General features: G+C 48.1%; 1 protein-coding gene across 1 annotated transcript; it reads left to right on the top strand.

The window, feature by feature from the left end:
• Positions 1-20,924: 20,924 nt before the first annotated feature.
• Positions 20,925-24,087, top strand: LOC149271693 (homeobox protein DBX1-like). Its single transcript, XM_089507205.1, has 4 exons — positions 20,925-21,255; positions 21,815-21,916; positions 23,469-23,671; positions 23,776-24,087. Exons 1-4 carry the CDS (start codon positions 20,925-20,927, stop codon positions 24,085-24,087), a joined length of 948 nt encoding a protein of 315 aa, XP_089363331.1.
• The last annotated feature ends 562 nt before the right edge of the window (positions 24,088-24,649 follow it).

Raw genomic sequence — 24,649 nt, 5'->3', positions numbered from 1 at the left:
CGTATATCTCATATATATATCTCACATATCCCACATATATCTCACACTTATCTCGTATATCTCACATATATCTCACATATCTCACACATATCTCATATATATCTCTGCTATATCTCACACATATCTCATATATCTCACGGATATCTCTCATATAGCTCACACATATCTCTCATATATCTCTCATATAGCTCACACATATCTCTCGTATATCTCTTGTATATCTCTCACATATCCCACATATATCTCACACATATCTCGTATATCTCACACATATCTCTCGTATATCTCTTGTATATCTCATATATATATATCTCACATATCCCACATATATCTCACACATATTTTGTATAATCTCACATATATCTCACATATATCTCTCATATATCTCACACATATCTCATATATATATATCTCTGATATATCTCACATATATTTCTCGAATATCTCATATATCTCACATATATCTCATATATATCTCTGATTTGTCTCACACATATCTCATATATCTCACGGATATTTCTCATATATCTCACACGTATCTCTCGTATATCTCATATATATCTCACATATCCTACATATATCTCACACATATCTCATATATATCTCTGATATATATATGATATATCTCACATATATCTCTCGAATATCTCATATATCTCACATATATCTCACACATATCTCGAATATCTCACACATATCTCTTGTATACCTCTCGTATATCTTTCATATATGGTTCACATATATCTCACGTTTATCTCTGATATATCTCACACATATCTCGTATATCTCTCATATATCTCACATATATCTCTCATATATATCTCACATATCTCTCATATATCTCTCCCGCACAGGCCCTGGACCCCCGCGGTGCCGCTAATCGCTGGGCCGTAGTCTGAGGGAGTGAATGAGTTTGTGGAGAGTTTGCAAACACCTGTATTATGTCGGCGTTGGGAGAAATTCTGTCGGACAAGCGGTAATCCCCTAATCTGGCCATTTGCATAGCCCTCATTAGTTGATGAGCCCCGCGGGAGGCACAGGGGCTGCCTGGGTGGTTTGCCGAGCGTGGGCTTTGCATGCGCGGAGGGGATTAGAATGTGTGTGAATCCGTGGACGCGGTAATTGGGTGGGTGGAGGCTTCGTGGATCCTTTCGTTTTCCGTGTTTGCTCAGGACTTTGGGGCAGAAATTCAATTTTGTCTCAGTGGGTTTGTGGCTTTTGTGTAGTTTGTCAGCTTTGTTTGGCGTCACAACTCAGAAAGGAGATTCTGCCACATAAAGAATTCCCAGAGACACCGACGAGGGCTTCGAGTGCCCCCTCAACAACTCCAATCCGCACTCACTCCAAAGACCCGCATCAAACGGCCGCCTCTACTCGCCCCAAGTGCTTGGAGACCCAGTGCTCGCCCCGTTGAATATTCATCGCCCCCAAGAGGAATTTTAATGCAGAAAAAATGAAATGTCCGTCTCCGCGCGGCTCGCTCTGTTTGAGCAGCTGCAGCAAATCATTGGGATTTAACTGAGACCGACGAGTCCTCCCCTAATAACGGCGGCTATGAAAAGTGTAACTTCTTTCTTCAGACGCGGGGATCAGGGCAGATTATCCCAGCGTCGGAGAAATAAAATCGTCCGTCCTCACAATTAAATCACTTACTGGGGATTTCGTTTGTCCGAATCATCAGAACGACGGATTTCAGTAATGAATGAAATAAGAAATGAGTTTGTAAAAGAATGTAACCGAGATGAGCCGGTTTACTCTGAGCATTAACCGGATAACGCGTACTAAAGCGGCTCGTACTGCGTGCCAACGGACAGCCGGGAACTAACTGGTTTCTACTGCGTATAACCTGACCAATCAGTAACTAACTCGATCACACTGTACATAAACTGACCAATCAGTAACTAACTCGATCACACTGTACATAAACTGACCAATCAGTAACTAACTCGATCACACTGTACATAAACTGACCTATCAGTAACTAACTCGTTTCTACTGCATATAAACTGACCAATCAGTAACTAACTCGTTCACACTGTACATAAACTGACCAATCAGTAACTAACTCGTTCACACTGTACATAAACTGACCAATCAGTAACTAACTCGATCACACTGTACATAAACTGACCAATCAGTAACTAACTCGTTCACACTGTACATAAACTGACCAATCAGTAACTAACTCGATCACACTGTATATAAACTGACCTATCAGTAACTAACTCGATCACACTGTATATAAACTGACCTATCAGTAACTAACTCGTTCACACTGTACATAAACTGACCAATCAGTAACTAACTCGATCACACTGTACATAAACTGACCAATCAGTAACTAACTCGATCACACTGTATATAAACTGACCTATCAGTAACTAACTCGTTCACACTGTACATAAACTGACCAATCAGTAACTAACTCGATCACACTGTACATAAACTGACCAATCAGTAACTAACTCGATCACACTGTACATAAACTGACCAATCAGTAACTAACTCGATCACACTGTATATAAACTGACCTATCAGTAACTAACTCGTTCACACTGTACATAAACTGACCAATCAGTAACTAACTCGATCACACTGTACATAAACTGACCAATCAGTAACTAACTCGATCACACTGTATATAAACTGACCTATCAGTAACTAACTCGTTCACACTGTACATAAACTGACCAATCAGTAACTAACTCGATCACACTGTACATAAACTGACCAATCAGTAACTAACTCGATCACACTGTACATAAACTGACCAATACCCATACTGCCCTGGCCACGTTTTACGTATTGCTGAGCAGTGCAGATAAAGTGCGGCCTGACGGGGGGGGGGACTTATGGAAGGGAATCATTAAGTCCGTTATACATCCTCCATACTGCGGGGGCCGGTCAGCCATATGTAGAAATCTTTATCTGGGCCACCCCAGCCCTGACGACGCTTATCCTACCCTGACCCTGGTCACATCAGTGAGGTTACAATTCTCAACCTGTTCTCAAGCAGGACCTGCCCAGATCTCTGTCCGGAAAGGGTTAAAGCTGAGAGCCATCCCCCCAGTGTCCGCTTTGACTTTTCACCGGTTAGAGGGAACCAGCCCGGCCCTTATTGATCTCTTCATTTCTCTTTTCTTATCCGGTGCGCCCCGTCTGCTGCCGCGCTGGAGGGCCGGGGGGCCGTCTGTTCTCATTGTGCTGACTGGTTACTGCGGAGAAGAATAGAGGAGCAGGTGGTGTGACTAAGCAGATCGGGCACAGAATAGAGTCCTGTCCCTGCGCGGCCGCCCGCTCCGCCCCCCAACTGTTCCGAATTAAAGCTCGGAATTGTCGCTTTTACCGTCCCGACCTTTACAAAACCCGTTTACAAACCCACCTTTGTGGACCCTCGGGGCCGATGGGGGGCCGCAGAGTAAACTGGCTGCCAATCACAGGAATTCCCCGTCCGTTTCATATCCAACCAAAATATCTGTACATGGAAGCGTCAGTGCGGGGTTAATAAACACCTGGAAATACCCCCCCGCTGCACCGAGACAGCCGCGAACCTGCTAAGCGGAGGCGAAAATGAGAAAAAAGTGCCACACATTTCCCGTTAGGGGATATAAATCCAGAAATAAATCATAGAAAATAAAAACTGGAGCGTCTGAGACGAGCCACGAGTCCCACGAGCCGCTGGCCACGAGTCCCACGAGCCGCTGGGGGCCTTCGGCTTCCATCAGCTCCCGTCCCACAGCTTCTGTGTCCTCAAATCTACCAAACGCACCTGGAGCCGGAGCCCAAAGAGCCCCCAGACGGCTTCGCTTCTGTCCAGGAGCCGGTCGTTCCACTTTTGCTGTTTGTGGCCTCTGGTCTTCATCCACGGTGAGCCAGGTAAAGGAGACGTTCGAGGAGCCACTGCGGGTGTCCATCTTTTGGGCCGGGGGTCTTTTCTGTGGAAAAATCCGCCGACCGGCAGCCATTGGGGGTCTTAATAAAAAGATACAATCAAACTTATTAGTGCTTTCATCAGGACACCCGCCAGCGCACTACTATTTCTCAGCATGACGGGGGTTAACTACCGCTCTACCCGCCCGCTCACTCCAATTTATAGCACCCGACAGGTTTTGCCCAAGCCCCACCCACTTTCTGCCTGAGCCCCTCCCACAAATCAAATCTCCTTCCTTTTCCAGGTTTGGGCCACAATGAAAACCCGGCCCTGGATTCCGGAGTCATGGGATCAGGGCTCTGTAAGCGTTATTTATCCCCTCACTGAGTCCATGACGTAAAGTGTAGATCCCACCGTGACACACAATGCAGCCAGACCACAATAATGTGGCACAGCCCTGGCTCGGGTGCCATGTGACTGACAAGGGGAAAATCGTAGCAGATAATTGGTTACGTTGTGAGGAGCAGGACAGCTGTCACTTCACACCATCAAGATAATCCCATACAGCACCCCCGAGCATGGACGGGGTTAACAAACGCGCCACTTAGTGATCGAAAAGTTGGACAAAATCTCAAACGCGGCAACCTTGTCACGGAGACACTTACTGCGTGATCCCCCCCCCCCCCCGCGCAAGATGCCCCCGAGGCAGCCACTTGCAGAACACCCAGGAGTGTATGAGGGGCCGGTGGCGGCCCGCGCTTAGTATCACTTTATGGTGAGGCTTTAGAGCGAATCACAAATTATCATCTGACAAGTGGAGGGAAGCCTTTGTCCTGGGAGAGAAAGCCCTGAAAGTGGAGAGCAGGTCCTTTCATGATGATAAATGGCTGGTTAATGAGGCCGGGATTGGTGGCCATTGTGGCTGCTCACTTTCATACGGTTACCGGCGGCTTGTAAAGCTGACACAAGCACTGAACTCCTTTCTGTTTCTCCAACGCTGGCTGCGCCCTGGCAGATGTGGCTCCAAGTCAACATCAAAGGTGACAGCAAACAGGACACGATCCAGAGAGTGGTGGCAGAAGCCGGGGGCCACTCATTTAGCCGCACGTTACATGAATATATTATAAAGCGAAGACCGGATTACCCCCGGGGGGCATTTCTCGGGGAGCCCAAAGGCATTTTCTGCTCCAACGTTACAGGCGGCAGCGATTAATATAATAATAAATCAGACACGGAGCTTTAATCTCTTTATTATTATTATTATTATTATCATCATCATCATCATCATTATTATCGTTATTATTATCGTTATTATTATCATTATTATCATCATCATTATCATTATTATTATCATCATCATCATTATTATCATCATCATTATTATCATCATCATCACCATTATTATCATTATTATTATGCTTGATCCGTGCTTGAAATATGTACGTGTAAAGTATTTACGTGTAAAGTATGTACGTGTAAAGTATTTACGTGTAAAGTATGTACGTGTAAAGTATTTACGTGTAAAGTATGTACGTGTAAAGTATTTACGTGTAAAGTATGTACGTGTAAAGTATTTATGTGTAAAGTATGTACGTGTAACGTATGTACGTGTAAAGTATGTACGTGTAAAGTATTTACGTGTAAAGTATGTACATGTAAAGTATTTACGTGTAAAGTATGTACGTGTAAAGTATTTACGTGTAAAGTATGTACGTGTGAAGTATGTACGTGTGAAGTATGTACGTGTGAAGTATGTACGTGTGAAGTATGTACGTGTGAAGTATGTACATGAAGCAGGCTGCGCTTCTCATTATGTCACCGTCTGATAATGGACACCTTCAGTCCTGTCTGTGAACCCTTCCTCCTGAGTCCTGCACCAGTTACAAAGCCAACTACAATTTAAAAACCCTAGAAAATGATCAGCCAATCAGGAGCAGAATGACAGGTGCATGACGGGAAAGAGCTTGTTATTAAGATTTGTTAACTTTTTATTAACGTATTTATTAATGCCCCCCCCAAGACGGGCCCTGATAAGGAGGTTTAAAACATTTTTAATGAAATGGACTAATTATTCAGCTGCCGGGACTAAGGCTTATTGGCATATATGGGGTTAAAAAGGTCGGTGTTTTTTTACCTGCATCCACTCGTGAGAAGTGTGAATATTCTGCACTTTATTATTATTATGATTTATTTTTACTTTTGATTATTATTATGATGATTTTATAATTGTGATTATTATTATTATTATTATTTGTATTATTGATATTATATCATTATTATTATGATGATTATTTTTGTATTATGATTATTATTGTTATAATTATTATTATAATTACTATTGTTATGATTATTATGATGATTATTGTTATTATTTGTATTATTGTTATTATTATTACTATTGTTATGATTACTATTATTTTTATTATAAATATGATTTTATAATTGTGATTATTATTATTGTTGTTATTATTATTTGCATTATTGATATTGTTTCATTATTATTATGATGATTATTTTTGTATTATGATTATTATAATTACTACTGTTATGATTATTTGTATTATTTTTGTTATTATTAGTATTATTGTTATTATTATTGTCATTATTATAATGATTATTATTTTTATTATATCATTATTACTATGATGGTTATTTTTGTATTATTATTGTTATGATTATTATTGTTGTTATTATTATCATTATTGTTATGATTATTATTATTATTACTATTACTTTATAATTATGATTATTATTGCTGTTATTATTTGTATTATTATTGTTATTATCATTATTGTGATGATTATTATTGTTATTATTACTATTGTTATGATTATTATTATTTTTATTATTACTATTACTTTATAATTATGATTATTATTTGTATTATTATTGTTATTATCATTATTGTGATGATTATTATTGTTATTATTACTATTGTTCTGATTATTATTATTGTTATTATTATTATTTGTATTATTATTATCATTATGATTATTGTTGTTATTATTATTATAGTTATTATTATTATTTGTATTATTATCATCATTATTATTATTATTATTATTATCGTTGTTATTTGTATTTGCGGCGTGAATCTCCCAGCGTCTGCGTCCGGACCGGGTAAGTCCCGGCGTTCTTCTCCCGTCGCGTCTCAGCGTCTCGTGCGGATCCCATCGGGAAGCGAAGCGGTGTAAAGTTGGGCGCGCTCCGGAGCTCCGAATAATGGCTCCTAATTTGCTGTTTTTCTTTTAAGCTCCCACCAGCTGGGACCCCATTTATCTTTTACCAACAGAAAGAAAGAAAATTTGCAAAAAATGTTCATTTCATGTACACAGATTAGCATAAAATTGCTGCTTTTGTATCAGATTGAAGAGCGAGACAATGACGGAGCGATCCCTGCCGTGGCTCCACCCCCCCCCCCCTCTCTGGGCTTTGGAAACATTTGCACAAAAGGCTCCGTTTAACCTACAAAGCGTCTTCCCACCAGGGCCGCGTCCGAGGAGCTCATTGAAATAAGACGTTCCCGTAATAAATAAGGAAGCCGTTACGAATCGCTGCTACGCATGCACAGGAAGCCTTTCATTTCAAATCTTACATTTGGCATTTGCGCCCCTGACACGTTCCGCACATACCCTGGCCCCCCCCTATTAATATTATTAACCCCCTGACACGTTCTGCACATACCCCGGCCCCCTATTAATATTATTAACCCCCTGACACGTTCTGCACATACCCCGGCCCCCTATTAATATTATTAACCCCCTGACACGTTCCGCACATACCCTGGCCCCCACTATTAATATTATTAACCCCCTGACACGTTCTGCACATACCCCGGCCCCCTATTAATATTATTAACCCCCTGACACGTTCTGCACATACCCCGGCCCCCTATTAATATTATTAACCCCCTGACACGTTCCGCACATACCCTGGCCCCCACTATTAATATTATTAACCCCCTGACACGTTCTGCACATACCCCGGCCCCCTATTAATATTATTAACCCCCTGACACGTTCTGCACATACCCCGGCCCCCTATTAATATTATTAACCCCCTGACACGTTCCGCACATACCCTGGCCCCCACTATTAATATTATTAACCCCCTGACAAGTTCTGCACATACCCCGGCCCCCTATTAATATTATTAACCCCCTGGCACGTTCCGCACATACCCCGGCCCCCCCATTAATATTATTAACCCCCTGACACGTTGCGCACATACCCTGGCCCCCACTATTAATATTATTAACCCCCTGGCACGTTCCGCACATACCCCGGCCCCCCCTATTAATATTATTAACCCCCTGACACGTTGCGCACATACCGCGGCCCCCCCTATTAATATTATTAACCCCCTGACACGTTCCGCACATACCCCGGCCCCCCCCATTAATATTATTAACCCCCTGGCACATTCCACACATACCCCTGTCCCCCCTATTAATATTATTAACTCTACGGGGCCCAGTGGGAAACCCAACCACTTTTCCGCTCTGTCCACAGATTAACCCCTTTGGTGCCAGAGCTAGATCAAGGTTTCTAGGCAGCCCCCCGGAGTGTGGACACCGAGCCGCCTGTCTCATCAGGTTGATCCTGAAAGTGGAATCCCCATATTTTCGGGCTGGGAATTTCCCCCCGGGGTAAGTTTGCTATTGAGGGGTATCCGTATAACCCGAAGCTAAGGGCGCGGGCGGGTTTCAGAACGCGGCTCGGAACGCGCTCCGCAGACACGGATGGACGGACGGCCCGGCGGGAGGACAGCACAAGGTGGACTGACGCCAATTAGCGCCCTTTGTGGTGACTCGCGCTGTGATTGACAGCGCCGTTTGCCCTCTCCCCATGGGTCCTTTAAGGCGCGTCGCCCGGCCCGGGGCATACTCTGCTGCTGCTATAGTTTGACTCGCTGTACCCAATTTTCTCTGCTTTTTAGTAAAAATTAACCCAGAAGTGGGACCTGCGGGGGGGGGGGGTGCCTTTGAGGTTGCCGAGGCCAGATCCCCAACAAAAGGGAGGAGAGGAGCGGCCGTTACCTCCGGATGAGCGGCTTCAAAGTTAATGATCTTCCCGGGTGAATGGCACCCTCGGCCGCTCAATCAGCTCAATGAGAAGAAGCCCCTTTAATCCACGCACTCCGCTTTGTCCCATTGTTGGGGGCGATCATTTCGTCAGTTTAGGGCGCTTTGGGGTGGAGAGATTTTGACTTTTTTTGGAGTGATTTAAGCTGCCGGAGCCGACACAAGGATTCCTCCTCGAGTGACGGCTGAATAACTGCGCGAAAAAATGAGGGCATAATGACCCGGCTTCGGTGACAAAACCCAATTAGTCACGCGGGCCACGGTGCAATGAGCCGCATAACCGGCCCCGGACGGTGTAATAACTGCGCTCTCCCCGTTTCTGCCCCTTTAGTCACAGCTCTGTGTGGCATTTCTTACAAAACGGCACCAGATGCAACAGGATTCAGACATTTCGGGCTCAATTCACAAACCATATGCTCGGATAAGTCATGCTTTCCGTTTTCCCACAGACCGGGGGGGGATTCTGACGGTGACTCCCTGCCCGAAACACGCCGCACGGCCTACTCATTCTGACCGTCGGAGCTGACAATCTAAACGTGGCGTGATATTGATTATTCTGCTTCCGCGCCTTCTCCTCGGCATTATTTATCGAGGAGTTATTTGTAAATTGCAGAAAAGCCACAGAAAACCCCGAATAACGGACAGGAAAGTCACGCGCTGGATACGTTGTCACCGGGCGAGCTGCAGATCAAACGCGGGAATAAAGCAGACAATCAGAGCGACTTTCTGTAACATTCTGCCCGTAACGATTCATTCATCCGCTGATTGGAGACACGCTTCAACGCTACAGAGTATGACGGCGATATATACACAATAACACAGTGTACAGCGCCGCGGAGTATGACGGCGATATATACACAACAACACAGTGTACAGCACTGCGGAGTATGTCGGCGATATATAAATAATAATAGCACACATTGTACAGCGCTGCGGAGTATGATGGCGATATATAAATAATAACACACATTGTACAGCGCTGCGGAGTGTGACGGCGATATATAAATAATAATAACACACATTGTACAGCGCTGCGGAGTATGTCGGCGATATATAAATAATAATAATAACACACATTGTACAGCGCTGCGGAGTATGTCGGCGATATATAAATAATAATAATAACACACGTACAGCGCTGCGGAGTATGTCGGCGATATATAAATAATAATAATAACACACATTGTACAGCGCTGCGGAGTATGACGGCGATATATAATAACACATTGTACAGCGCTGCGGAGTATGCCAGCGATATATAAATAATAATAACACATTGTACAGTGCTGCGGAGTATGACGGCGATATATAATAACACATTGTACAGCGCTGTGGAGTATGACGGCGATATATAATAACATACATTGTACAGCGCTGCGGAGTATGCCGGCGATATATAAATAATAATAATAAGTAGGGATTTATTTTCTGGCCGCGGATGTTTTTTTTGGTTTCATGACATTTTTTCTCTATAATTTGCCCGATCCGCGCCGTTTATTTCTTTATAATATTCGCTCTTCACCAGTTACTGAGTATTACAAATAACACCCTCAGCCACCGTCACTCGCTCAGCCCCTCGCTGCACACTCACACTCAGCGGCACTCCTTGCCCTTGTGAACTTGCTGAAAAGAGAGTGAAAAGTATCAGCGACTCCTAAAAGCTGTCAGAAAGGGCCAGAAAGGGCCGGCCGGCAGAAAGGGCCAGGGGGGCCAATGGAGCTGAAGACGCGGATTGATAGACTCCGCCGGCCATTGTCTGCAGTTCATTGAAAGAGTCTCTATAAGCGGCTGTCACAGGTAGGAAGCTGAAGCAGATCATTCCCAGCCTATGCTTCATCGCCCCCCTATAGACCCCCTATAGACCCCCACTCACGGCTCTGAAAGCTCAATGAACTCCCACTCCGCTCCACAAATCTTTTCTCCCACTCAATTTTCCGGGGATGTGAGCAGCTGACAGCCGCCGTCTTTAGAAGAGCCCAGAAGAAATGCCCCGGCGGAATTTGCCCCCTCTGCGGGTGAAGCTCCAGCTTTCCTGCTTTTGTTGGAAATCTGATGTTTTTGCTGATTACGGTCGCTCAGTTAATCACGGATTCCCGCCACACAGGAGACGATCTGCCGGCCGGCGCGCTAAAACAAAAAGACCCCGGGGGGCTCGTTAAGCGAGGAGCCGGGATATTCAAATCCTTTAAGCGCCATGGATACTAACCAAAGCCCCCATGTACTCACACTAATTCCCTACATAACTATTACTTGGAAGCGATGCGAGCGAAGGCGTGCACGAGCCGTTACACTCTAACCCAATCACGGTGTAGCAGGAGGCTTTGGAGGCAGCGCCGGGTCTCGCCGAGTGGCTGAGGGTTTTGGGAGCAGCTTCCGGCCCGGGGCAAGTAAAGCTGCCTGGCTGACTCAGTCTACGTGCCACAGCGCCCCCAGCAGCCTCATAGAAAGAGATAAGAGCCGCCGGGCCACCTGAACCCCTCAGTCCTTACGTGGTCCTCGTCTTATTGGATGAATTTCTGCCTGTCCTGTTCATGCTTCATTTCCTTCATTGGATTAACCTCGACCACCTCTGTTGGAAGGCAGTTCCACCTATCTACCCACCCTCTTATTATCTCCAACACTCTCAGCCCTGGTGCCATAGAGTGATGAGAATTCCTCCACCAGCTGGCGTCTCGATGCGTGGCACTCAGTAATGATGTCACCCGTTGTTTCTGCCGCCCGCGGGACAGGAGAGCCCCGGTCCTTGGCGGCCATGATATGTTGGCTCATGTTTGTGCAAGCTCTGTGGAGACGCCCCAACATGTACCGCCGGTACTCCCCGATCCGTGGGACTCGGAGCCCCCGGAACTATTCCCGGAATCGCTAAACAGAGCGTCTCAGGGAAGCGAGCGGAAAGCGATGGGGAAAAGGCTTTATTATTAACGGAACCCATTTTTATTTCGAGGGACAGCCGGGCCGCCGCCGTGTTTGTAACGGAACCCTTCCCCGGCACACACGGGGTTAAAGACCATTGTTTGGATTGATGCTCGGCTTCTGTGACACAAACCAGATAAACTCCAGTCCCCGCACCACAATCCGCTCACAAAAGCACATTGTTTCCGCCCCGGGGAGCGCTTCGTTAAGCGAGCACGTCCCCTCGTGATTGACAGTATCTGTGGAAGGCAATGAACTCCCGTCCGGCGCGGCCTTTGTGCTCCTGTGTAAAGTTGTCCGGCTGTGACCTTTCCATCTGTTCCGGCTAATCTGAAAGTCATTTAGACCTCGCCTCCCCATTCATCGCAAACACAGAACCCTCCGACTTAACACTCAGCGGAGAAGCCGTCGGGACGTCAGCCGCGCAGGATTTTCTCTATTATGATTTAGTAAAGAAAGTGTTGTTGGTGACATACGGACAGAAATGTGCGCGCAAACGGAACGACATAACAGCACTTAACTCCCGACACAGAGAAGCCGCGGATAACACGGGACCTTCCGTTATTATATCGGGAGAGGAATCTGCAGAGCATCACAGAGAATAAACGGTTAATAAGATTGTCCTCTAAGGGCAGACTAGGCGGCCATTTGGATTTTTTTTTCTGCCGTCATTATCCGTGTTTGTAGTAAAAACGTCAAAGCCCTAGCTAGCTTGAATGGAGGCAAGAATGGAAAATTGTGCCCCCCCAGCTATTTTTTTTACAGAGGCTATTTTATTTACATTGTCCTTACACACACCTGTCCATAAATACACATATACAAATACACTGCCCTTACACACACCTGTCCATACACATACACTGCCCTTACACACACCTGTCCATAAACACGCATATACACATAAACTGCCCTTACACACACCTGTCCATAAATACACATATACAAATACACTGCCCTTACACACACCTGTCCATACACATACACTGCCCTTACACACACCTGTCCATAAACACGCATATACACATAAACTGCCCTTACACACACCTGTCCATAAATACACATATACACATACACTGCCCTTACACACACCTGTCCATACACATACACTTCCCTTACACACACCTGTCCATAAACACGCATATACACATACACTGCCCTTACACACACCTGTCCATACACATACACTGCCCTTACACACACCTGTCCATAAACACGCATATACACATACACTGCCCTTACACACACCTGTCCATAAACACGCATATACACATACACTGCCCTTACACACACCTGTCCATAAACACGCATATACACATACACTGACCTTACACACACCTGTCCATAAACACGCATATACACATACACTGCCCTTACACACACCTGTCCATACACATACACTGCCCTTACACACACCTGTCCATAAACACGCATATACACATACACTGCCCTTACACACACCTGTCCATACACACACCTGTCCATACACATACACTGCCCTTACACATACCTGTCCATAAACACACATATACACATACACTGCCCTTACACACACCTGTCCAGAAATACACATATACACATACACATACACTGCCCTTACACACACCTGTCCATAAATACACATATACAGATACACTGCCATTACACACATACATAGACACATACACTGCCCTTACACACGCCTGTCCATAAATACACATATACACATACGCTGCCATTACACACACATAGACACATACACACACCTGTCCATACACACACAAGCTTACAAACACACACACATATACACATACACTGCCTTTACACCCCTTTCTCCCCATCTCTTACCTTTCTCACCTTCCATCCTCCATCCAATTTTGGGAGCGCTGGGTCTGTCACTCCAGGCCTCTGCTTTACTGCTCCCTCATCACTACGCGCCGGCTATTGATGCAGAGCGCAGGGATGATGTCATATCTCGCGCTCTGCATCATTTGCCGGCGCGTAGTGATTAGGGAGCTCGGAAGCCGGGGTCTGAAGTCCTGGAGGCTGCAGCTACTGATTGGACGGCTGTGCGCCCCCCACCCTGGGCTGGGCTCCGAGCCTTTTCGGTTTAGGGACTGCTGATGGACCTGCTTGAACTGAGGCCCGGATTGGCCTTTGGGCAGAGGGGTAAATAACCGGTGGACGTCTGCCACATCCCGGCCCCGGTTGCACCCCAATGGCTGTCGGAAACACCGACGTTACGTTATCCCCCGGCAGCAGAGTGGGAGAGAACGTCTAAACCCCGCGGCCAACGAGATGATTCGCTGAGCGAGACGCCGATCTTTAAACGACGAATCGCTGAGAGATCCCAAAAAACTGACGGCAAGAATCACAATGCTAGAAATCCCAATGTGTTTGGGGATCCCCGCTGGGGACCAGAGCACTGTACGGACTACACCCTCTTCTGTAATCTGTACTGGTTGTTGTGGGCAGGCATTTTCTGCTCTGTAAATAGTTACCCCCTTTAACCGAGCAGCAGGGAGGGGGCAGATTGAGGGCCGCTACATTCTATCCTTTGCTTTTGTTATCAGGAATGACCCCGGGGCCTCGGGGAAGCTTAACCAAATCTCACATCAAGGAAGGATTTTCAATTTATTCCGAGGATTTGTGCCGCGCAAGCTGCCGGCGCCGAGTGAGACGACACAAAGCCTCAGCTATCTCCCTACAATAATTATCTCCAGCCTCCGCGTGCCGGTGGGGCAAATACACCCCTACTGCCCCGTTACCCCAAAACTCACAGGAGTATTAGAGATAATTATCTCCAAACTTTTGACTAAACGAGATGCTGATAATTATCTCCAAATCTACAAATATATGAGATCCTGATAATTATCTCCAAACGTATAAATATATGAGAGACCCTAATAATTATATAGTTTTTATAGGAGAGAAATGGGTGGGGCATAGACAAAGGGTGGGTGGAGCCAATATTGGGAGGGACACCCATGCCCTTACAATATTTTACCTGAAACAGGTTTTTTTAAACCCAGAATTTCTCTGTTAAACGTGTGTTTGTTGTCGTGTAAAATCACGTTGTGTGAAAAACTTGGAATGAAACCTGCTGGGTAAACGCGAGGGAATGAAAACATGCACGGGGTGAACATACGGCTCCTGAATCCAAGACGAGACCGACGAGTCTTTACAGCTGGAGAAACGGTCAGCTAGATGGGGGCCGAATGGGGCCGATCAGAATGTAATAACTGATGATCTGTTGCAGTATTAGAAACGGACTCTAATACATCAAACCCGCTCCGGGACCCCCCCACAGGACTTCAGGGTTAATGAGCGGGGGGCGCGGAGGCGAATGTCGTCTGTCAGGAGCCCACGTTCCCCGTTTTCAAGTGCAAAGCAACCTGCGTATGAATATGTGGGAGACAATAAAAGGACGCGCAGCACCGCAGCGACCCCCACCCGGCCCCCACTCACAGCCTCGCAGCCATGAATACCTCCAAATCCCAAACGAAACTTTTAATCTGCTCCCTGCATTCAGCACAAACCGGGGGGGGGTCTCGGGGGGTTTGTGGTGCGGAGACCGGGGGGTCTCGCTCTGAGGGTCCTCACTCCCGGAGCCGCTGACGGCGTCCGATTTATCTGCTTTTCAGGTTTTTCCCTATTTCTAGCTTTTTCGTTAGTTCTCGGAATCCAACCAGTTAGTAGACGCGTCACCAGGGCCGGCTGGGTTTTTAGTCCAGTACCGCTGGGTTTTAAGTCCAGTACCGCTGGGTTTTTAGTCCAGTACTGCTGGGTTTTTAGTCCAGTACCGCTGGGTTTTAAGTCCAGTACCGCTGGGTTTTTAGTCCAGTACTGCTGGGTTTTTAGTCCAGTACCGCTGGGTTTTTCGTCCAGTACCGCTGGGTTTTTAATCCAGTACCGCTGGGTTTTTAGTCCAGTACCGCTGGGTTTTTAGTCCAGTACCGCTGGGTTTTTAGTCCAGTACCGCTGGGTTTTTGTCCCAGTACCGCTGGGTTTTTAGTCCAGTACCGCTGGGTTTTTAGTCCAGTACCGCTGGGTTTTTAGTCCAGTACCACTGGGTTTTTGTCCCAGTACCGCTGGGTTTTTAGTCCAGTACAGCTGGGTTTTTAGTCTGTTGCAGGGAAGGACGGGGTTCTGAGTCTCCGTCTCTCTGTTATTTGCCCGGGATGGCGGCTGAGAAGTCCTTCTGTCTGAGATACGCGATGACCCCAACAGAGACGGCGGAGAGGTACAAGCTTCCCGGGCCGGGACTCCTGTCTTATTTTCACAAACCATGGGGCAGGGCCCCCACTTCATTCTGCAGGGGCCCCAGCATCCGGCTTCATTGCTCTAGGTCACTTTCAGTCATAAATGTGGCCCCCAAAGGGTATCCCACCAGAGCTGCCCACCACAAGGAATTCCCTGATGGAGCATAGAACAGATCCACCAGTGGAGTAAAAGATCCCTGCGAGCCTGGCGTTGCCGCCGAGTGGCTTTTATCCAACAGCACAGCTGCCCCCCAGCGTGTATTTTACCCCCGGCGGGTTTTTAGGACTTCTTCCCCTTTTCTTGTAAGCGAGGGCTGGAGTTCGTTCTGCGGGGTCTCTCTCTTTTTCGGGGTTCCGTTGGGGTTTCTCGTCTTGGCTGCCGCCCGGTTTCTGGTTCTTGTTGCCCTTGTGCGGGGCTTTCTCAGTGAGGGGAAGCGCGGTTGCCCCCACACAGCCTGTCCGGCTCTCTCTGTCATGCAAATGGCTCTTCAGCTGAGAGAGAAAATAGATTTCGGTGAGAATTAAATGTGAATCGAATGAGGCGAAGACGCCGTCCGGATCCGGCCCGCCTGACGAGATCCGAGGTGACATAAATACCGTGACTAAGTTCCAATCCAATTAGTCCATCCCGTCACATGAATACGAGCCGTAGCCCAGCGGTCCGCGGCGTCCCTCCCGACAGACACAAGCCGGCCCCTCGCAGCCCACGCTTCGCCCAGCAGCCCGGCTCAAAGGGCCATTCGATGAGGTGATTTTCCTCTTTGTTTCCGGGGAATCAGGTCCCACAGATGAAAACCAAGCTTTTCTGCCTGCAATCCAAATCCTTCTATTTCCTCCCCAAATTTGGGCGGCTTAAGTCCATCGCACGACAATTAAAGAATATTAAACGCTGCAATTTATATGGAAATGGGGAGGGTTTGGGTGTTTTTTGGTTAACAGACCCCATATTGTTTGTTAAACGCGGCGTTTCTCTGCGAAGCCTTTCTTTGGGTCAGGATTTTGTAATTCGATTAACCAGCGCGAGCTCAACGAGCACAGATGAAGCTGCGGTCGCCGGATCGGTCACGGCGCTGACGACGCGTTCTCGCTGTAATTAACTTTTCATCGTTAAAATAAGTGTTTTTGGTTATAGCGAAAAAAATGTCAACTTTAAAAACCAGCTTTTCCGGCTCCGATCCTCACGCTCCGGCCCCGGCCGCATATCCACGCCTTCCAAGCTGAAACTGAAGGGGTTAACGGGCAAGCGAAGGGGCGAGCGGCGAAGTGACGGAGGGTCTCCGGCTGCCACCATTGGCCGTGACTTCACTTCTTGTTGAAGAAGCTCTTGGCCCCCAAATTGCTGAAGGGTCTCACTGTCTGAGCATCTCGGCCTGTGGTGGCCGGACCCCCGGAGATCCCCCCAGGAGAAGGGATGAAATGCGTCTCACGGACGGGAACTTTATTTTATCCCAAAAACCCAGAGCCACCCGTAAATAAATAAAAAACATAAAAGTAGACTTTTTTTATATTTTTTTCTGTTCATTTCTCAATAAGTCGAATTTCACAAATTACTTTACAGGAAAAATCGGAAGTTTCATAAATTCAGTATTTGGTCGAATGAAATATGAGCCGCCGAAAAGGATGAAAATGACAATTCCGGAGATTTTCCGTTTCTTGTCTGTTTTTGGGAAAGTTCCTGATGTCCGTCGGCTTGGATTTATACCCGGAGTCTCCGCGCCGCCGCCATCTTGTCTCTATAAGAGCCGCCCCCTCGCTCTCCCTCACAAGCTCCCCACATGTAGATCCTGATTGGTTCAGTTGATTATATATGAAATAGCTCTATTTATTGTGTGTGTTTACTGCTGCCTGAGAGTGATGGGGTTTTATCAGGTGGAAAGCGCCGGGTTTCAGACCCAAAGGAACCGTCAGACTAAACGGCGAGTCCCGTCCGAGCCGCGGCTTCATGGAGCGCAGCCATTACGGACCTAACTGAGGACGAGAGACCCCTCTGCCCCGGGGGGGGGGGGGATTTACCTTAAAAGACACTTCAGCGCAGAGCGGATCATAGACAGTATATCAATGAGATGTCCCGGCGGACAAAGAGCCGCAATGTCCTCCTCGGCAAATCAAAGAGCAACATGAATGACGAGGGGGCCGCTCCGGTGGGCGTCATCGCTTTATATTCTCCACAAGCTCATTGATTTCTTGACTCGGACACAAAGAAAAGGTTCATTTAACCAAAAAGCCCTGAAAACAATAAACATTCCTGCCCCCAAAACCAATTTGCTGGATTTAGCGGCTCTTTTCTACGGGCAGAAAACGCTCAATTTGCAATCCCCCCCCCCGAAAGTCAGGGCGAGCGTCGCGTCGTCCGGAAGGCGATCCGAAACGTTCCGGAATATTGGGAACCGGATTCTGCTGTAAAGCGTCAGCTTGCGTGCCGGGTCGGCCGTCAGACACGGGGGAGATTATGGCCGCCGGCGGCGCTCCGTAAATGGCTTCTTCATGCTCGGGGGATAATAGCGTTTGAATGAGGAGCGAATACGGGGGTCGCCGTGTAAAAAACGCCACTTGGTCGGCGGCCGGTGAGCACCTCGTCCTTTCTCTGCGGAAAACCAGTTAACCACCTGTCAGACCGGGGCACAAAGAGGCAGCCCCAGAAAGGGCCTTTTCATGCGCGCCTAATATATTTGTTCAGCCATTCACTTAATGAAGCAGATAAATGTGAGCCGAGACAATGGGCAAGTTAATCTATTTAGTAAAATGTGGGGGACTCGGAGGGGACGTTAAAAAGCTACATTTTCATCTCAATGGCTGCGCTCCTCTGTTGGACTCACAAGCCCCGTGAATATCATTTGGGGTAAATGTGGCTTTAATGGCTTTAATTCACCCGCCAGCTGTTTTAGGAATTTCCTGAGAGCAAAACAAATGTGCCCGGCTCGGAAAACTGGTAATAATTCGCCTCGGTCACCCGGGCCAAGCCGGCTCCCCGGCACGCCATCTGCGAGACTGGCACAAAAGAGGGATTTTCCACAAAAACACACCCGCAGTCCCAATGGCCGGGAGCCCCAGTAGCCCCGGGGTAACAAGCTCTGCCTCTCCTCGCGTTTGTGGTCGTTTAAAATGAGTTTGTAATCAGTTCTTTTCAGGATCATCGTTTTAATGACAGTGGAACAGCCTCCCAGCAGAAGTGGTAGAGGGTAATACAGTGAGGGTATTAAACATGCATGGGATAGACCGACGACTGATTAAATGCAACCTGCCCATTATTTAAACAGAGTATTAATACGAGTTGTCGGGGGCCGATCTGCCGGCGGGTTCCGGGTTGGTGGGGGATGGGACGCACCCTTTACACTCCCTAAAACTCTGGAAGGGGATCAGGTCGCTGATGTTTTGGGATTTGCCCTTTTTTTTACAGATTGTCCTCATTTCTCTCTCTCTATAGAGGGACCCCCAGGAAATAGGGCCACGAATGTCACAGCGGGAGCCAAAGGAGGCATCCGGCGTCCCAACAACTGCCCCCAACACACATCAGGCGGGAAGCTGCCTGGCACGTCCACTCACACTTGGCGTGCATCTGGCAGACCGTTACATCTACTCACACTCAGCATGCATCTCACAGACCCTGTCACATCCACTCACACTCAGCTTGCATCTCACAGACCCTGTCACATCCACTCACACTCAGCTTGCATCTCACAGACCCTGTTATCTCCACTCACACTCAGCTTGCATCTCACAGACCCTGTTACGGTCACTCACACTTAGCATGCATCTGGCAGACCCTGTTACATCCACTCACACTCAGCATGCATCTCACAGACCCTGTCACATGCACTCACACTCAGCTTGCATCTCACAGACCCTGTCACATCCACTCACACTCAGCGTGCATCTCACAGACCCTGTTATCTCCACTCACACTCAGCTTACATCTCACAGACCCTGTCACATCCACTTACACTCAGCGTGCATCTCACAGCCTGTTACATCCACTCACACTCAGCGTGCATCTCACAGCCTGTTACGTTCACTCACATTGGGTATAAAATCTCTCACTTTTCGTTATTTTCCCCCAGATCCATAACTTTATAACAATTACATTCACAATAATTTCCTGATTAACTCTTTAATCCCTGAAGCCAGGATATTGGGACAAAAATCCCGACAAACTTCCCAAATCCCCCGAGCCAATCAAATCCAGCCTACAAACTGCCCTTTGATGTAATTAGATGGAAAGGGTTAACTGCCTAATGTTATGATGGGCAATTTGTACAATTACCCCCGACTATTGCCGGCCGTCGTGGAATTGTATGAATATTTATTGATTTCTTTTCTGACCCCATAGCAGGGGGGGGGGCAGGGGGCTGGGGGGGGGTATTGGTTTTGGGGGGGTAGTTATTACATCCCAAGCTCTCATTGCATTAATTCCCTTTCTTCGTTGAAAACTTTTAAATGGGCATTTAATGAGCCCGTGTGCTGCGTGTGAAGCGGCCCCGCGGGGACCCTCGGCAGGGACCCTCGGCAGGGACGTGTTCAGGAAGGCGGTCGGGATACACAATTGATGAGCCTTTTGTGTATTGTCCGGAGTGCATAGAGCGCTGCCTCTCTATAAAGTCTAATCCCAGCCAGCCAATCACAGGGGCCGGAGGGCCATCAATGAACTCCACTGAAGAACTTTGCCGGGGCTCATTGTCTGAGCTGTCAGCGCTGAAAGGCCTTTGGGGAGCGTTTGCTATAAAACCCCAGCTCCGGGGTCCGAGGCAGATACAACTCAGCCTGGATCCGGCAGGAGAGACCCCTTTCCTGCACTCTAGGGTAGTGATTGCAGAGGCTAAAGATGATGTTCCCGAGCCTCATAGCCCCCCCGGCCGTTTACCCCAACCTCCTGCGACCTACCCCCACCCTGAGTCTGCCGCAGTCCCTGCGCTCCGCGCTCACCAACCACTCCAGCTTTTTGGTGGAAGATCTCATCAGGATCAGCCGCCCGGCAGCATTCGTACCTCGGGCTGTGCCGCCGCCGACACCGGACAGCCCCAGCAACATTGCAGACGGCGTCCCCCCGGAGCTGGCGTCCTCTGGCAGGGGGGGAGCGGCCGCTAACTCTTCCAACAACCCAACTTACCTAAAGTTTGGAGTCAACGCCATCCTCTCGTCGAACCCGAGGACAGGTGAGAGGGAAGCTTTAGGTCCGTTTCCCCCCCAAGCGATGGGGGAGACATCTCACCAAAAGTCAGACACAGGACACCCCGGCGGGGGGGGGGGGGGATTTAATGCGTAATTAGAGATATTTAATGATTTAAATATTATATTCCATAGATAGCTTTATACAGCCCTGGGGTCACTAAATACCCCGCAGCTCACCCCCAGGGCAGTTTTCTAGATTCGATTTCTAAAGGTGGGTAGAAGCCAATGAGACTCTAAAAGCTCTGAATTATAACCCAATTATCTCTTTTGTTATCTTCTATTAACTCGGCTATTGGGGGGGCTTCTTTAAGTTAATGGTGGAATTTACTTAATTTAATTATCAAGGAAATGGTGCGCTGATGAAAATGGGACCTCACAGTTTGGGTAAAATGATGCCGCTTTTTAATAAACATTTAGGAAAGTGCGGCGGCCGGAGTTTTGGGTTGTTTCGAGCTGTTTTTGTTAAATGACAGTGTTTTGGGCTGATTTGCAGAGTTTTGGGTCCGCAGACTCACACGCTTCTTTCTGTTTTCTGGTTTTCAGAGTCGCCGCCGTTGCTGATTTCCAACGTCCCCCCGAAGACGTTCCCCTTCCCGTACTTTGAAGGATCCCTGCAGCCGTTCCTGCGCTCCTCCTATTACCCAGGTAGGTGTCCCCGCCGGTCGCCGCGCTCCCGGGGGTCTCCTTTGCGGGATCCATCTCGCCGATTGGTCGCACCGTTTAGTTCGGGCTCTGGCTGCTGGCACCGCATCGAGTCCCTGATCGACTAATTAGCAGGAATTGTCATCCTGAACACTCGAGGCGTTCCCTTCTCAGAGTAAATCTCGCCGTCTCTTCATGGCTGTTTCGTTCCCACAGAGTCCGTGAATTCTGCCACTGATTGCCAACAAAGCTTTCAGCGCCGTGACCAATTGTTTCAGCCACACACAGCCAGCGACCAGCAGCCGCTAATTCCCCATTAAGGGTCACATTCACAGGACCACATGGCCAGTTCCCTTTGGGCAGCACCGTAGAAATCGCCGCTTTCACAGCAAACGCCACATTTTTAACCAATTACAAGGAAACGTTTTAAAAACCCTTAGAGAAACGCCCCGATTCCGGGTCTGATTCCGGGTCCGACTCCGGGTCCGATTCCGGGTCTGATTCCGGGTCTGATTCCCGGTCCGACTCCGGGTCTGATTCCAGGTCCGATACCGGGTCTGATTCCGGGTCCGACTCCGGGTCTGATTCCAGGTCCGATACGGGTCTGATTCCGGGTCTGACTCCGGGTCTGATTCCAGGTCCGATACCGGGTCTGACTCCGGGTCTGATTCCGGGTCTGATTCCCGGTCCGACTCCAGGTCTATTCCGGGTCCGACTCCGGGTCTGATTCCAGGTCCGATACGGGTCTGATTCCGGGTCCGAGTCTGATTCCAGGTCCGATACCGGGTCTGACTCCGGGTCTGATTCCCGGTCCGACTCCAGGTCTGATTCCGGGTCCGACTCCGGGTCTGATTCCGGGTCTGATTCCGGGTGCGATACCGGGTCCGATTCTGGGTCCGATTCCGGGTCTGATTCCAGGTCCGATTCCGGGTCTGATTCCAGGTCCGATACCTGGTCCAGAGTGAAACTTTCACAAACCCAAAAGATCACAAATTAAAAAGAAAAAATCGGAAAAGCGAAGTAAAAGCAGCCGTTCCCATCCTGCTAACGGAATCTGATTCTATTCCAAATCCTATGAATTCCCCCCAAAGCCGAGCGAAGCGTCAGTGAATTTGTTTTGGTGTCCTTTTAGTGGGATGATTGAAGGGAAGGGTCCGCGGGCTGTGTCGGGGGTCTCCCACTGCCTGCCCCGCACTACTCTTGTGTTTAGTTTCAAAGTGTAAGCTCCTTTGTCCCCGTAATGTATGGCTTTAGCTGTCATGCCGGCCTTTTTCTGCTAGTTCATTACTAGACAATTACCGCTCGCGCTTCATTAGCCGCTCTGTTTCCTTCGGCTTTCGCTTTTCCTTTTTATCCTGCGAATGGCGTTGAGCGCTGGATGTGCTAATTAGCTGCAAACAGCATTCCTTGGGGGGAGCGAAGAGATCCCCGCCGGCGCTCTTTGGGAAGAAACCTTTAGGGTCTCTTTAGCCGGTTAAGACGGCGGATGAGCCGTGGGGGCCGAGGGCCGCACGCTTGCTTCTTTTTCTAAATGTTCATAAATTGTTTTTTGCAGCTTCCTCGTCGGTGGTCCCCATCCCCGGCACCTTCTCGTGGCCGCTGGCCGCCCGTGGAAAGCCGCGCAGGGGCATGCTGCGCCGGGCCGTGTTTTCCGACGTTCAGCGCAAGGCCCTGGAAAAGATGTTTCAGAAGCAGAAATACATCAGCAAACCCGACCGCAAGAAACTGGCCGGGAAACTGGGGCTCAAGGACTCTCAGGTGAGTCTCGAGACACACGGCGGCTTTACTATCAGATTAGGGGGGGTATCAGGGGCTGCGCACTTGACGCGGTTTTGCTTGATTTTGGTGGATTTTGGTTTCAGGTGAAGATCTGGTTCCAGAACCGGAGAATGAAGTGGAGGAACTGCAAGGAGCGCGAGCTGCTGTCCTCTGGGGGCTGCCGGGAACAGACTCTGCCCAACAAGTTTAACCCTCACCCGGATCTCAGCGACGTCGGAAAGGGGGGGGAAGAAGCCCCGAGTCGGGGTAACAGCCCTGGACACAGAGCGTCCTACCGGTGCCCCGAGCTCCACCTGCCCCCCTCTCCATGCGCGTCCAGCAGCCCCAGCAAACCCTCAGACTTCTCCGACTCCGAGGATGAGGACGGGGCCGGCGAGGAGATCACCGTGTCGTAGCCTCCCCACTCACACTCACAAGAACTCTGCAAACGTGTAAAAAACACTGACTTTAACCTGGAGAGATGTCTCCTCGGGGAGCCCGGGCTGTCCGGCGCGGCCCCCCACCTACCCGCCTGTCTGCTTTCTATTCGACGGACATACTTGCACAGATCTGCCAGGCGGTGGGAGCCGACGGCTCCGGGGGACGGACCGGCCTCTGATATTTCTTTTGTGAATTATAACTTATAAAGAAGCATTTATTTTGTATTGTATAAATGTACAGATTTTTAAATATGTATATAAATCGGGCAATTGGGGGCCAAATAAAAAGTAGAGATTTTCATTTTTTATCACTACATTCCGTGGTCTAATCGGTCATTTAACTAATTACACGTAAATCGTACTTTATGTTAAAGAGATTTTGTATCAATAATAAATTTCCAGATATAAAGAGGATCATGGGAAAAATGAAAAGTAAAAAATATATATATTGATGGAAAATTCCGTAAATTGCTGAAATCTTTACATTTTTTCTGTTTTGTCTGCTGTATAAATTCCCGGCCCGAGACAGCGGGCAGAT

This window comes from Sceloporus occidentalis, unplaced genomic scaffold (genome assembly GCF_023333645.1).
Source record: "Sceloporus occidentalis isolate IW3139 unplaced genomic scaffold, rSceOcc1.0.p SCAF_473, whole genome shotgun sequence".
NCBI lineage: Eukaryota > Metazoa > Chordata > Lepidosauria > Squamata > Phrynosomatidae > Sceloporus > Sceloporus occidentalis.
This window is presented reverse-complemented; position numbering and strand designations above follow the sequence as displayed.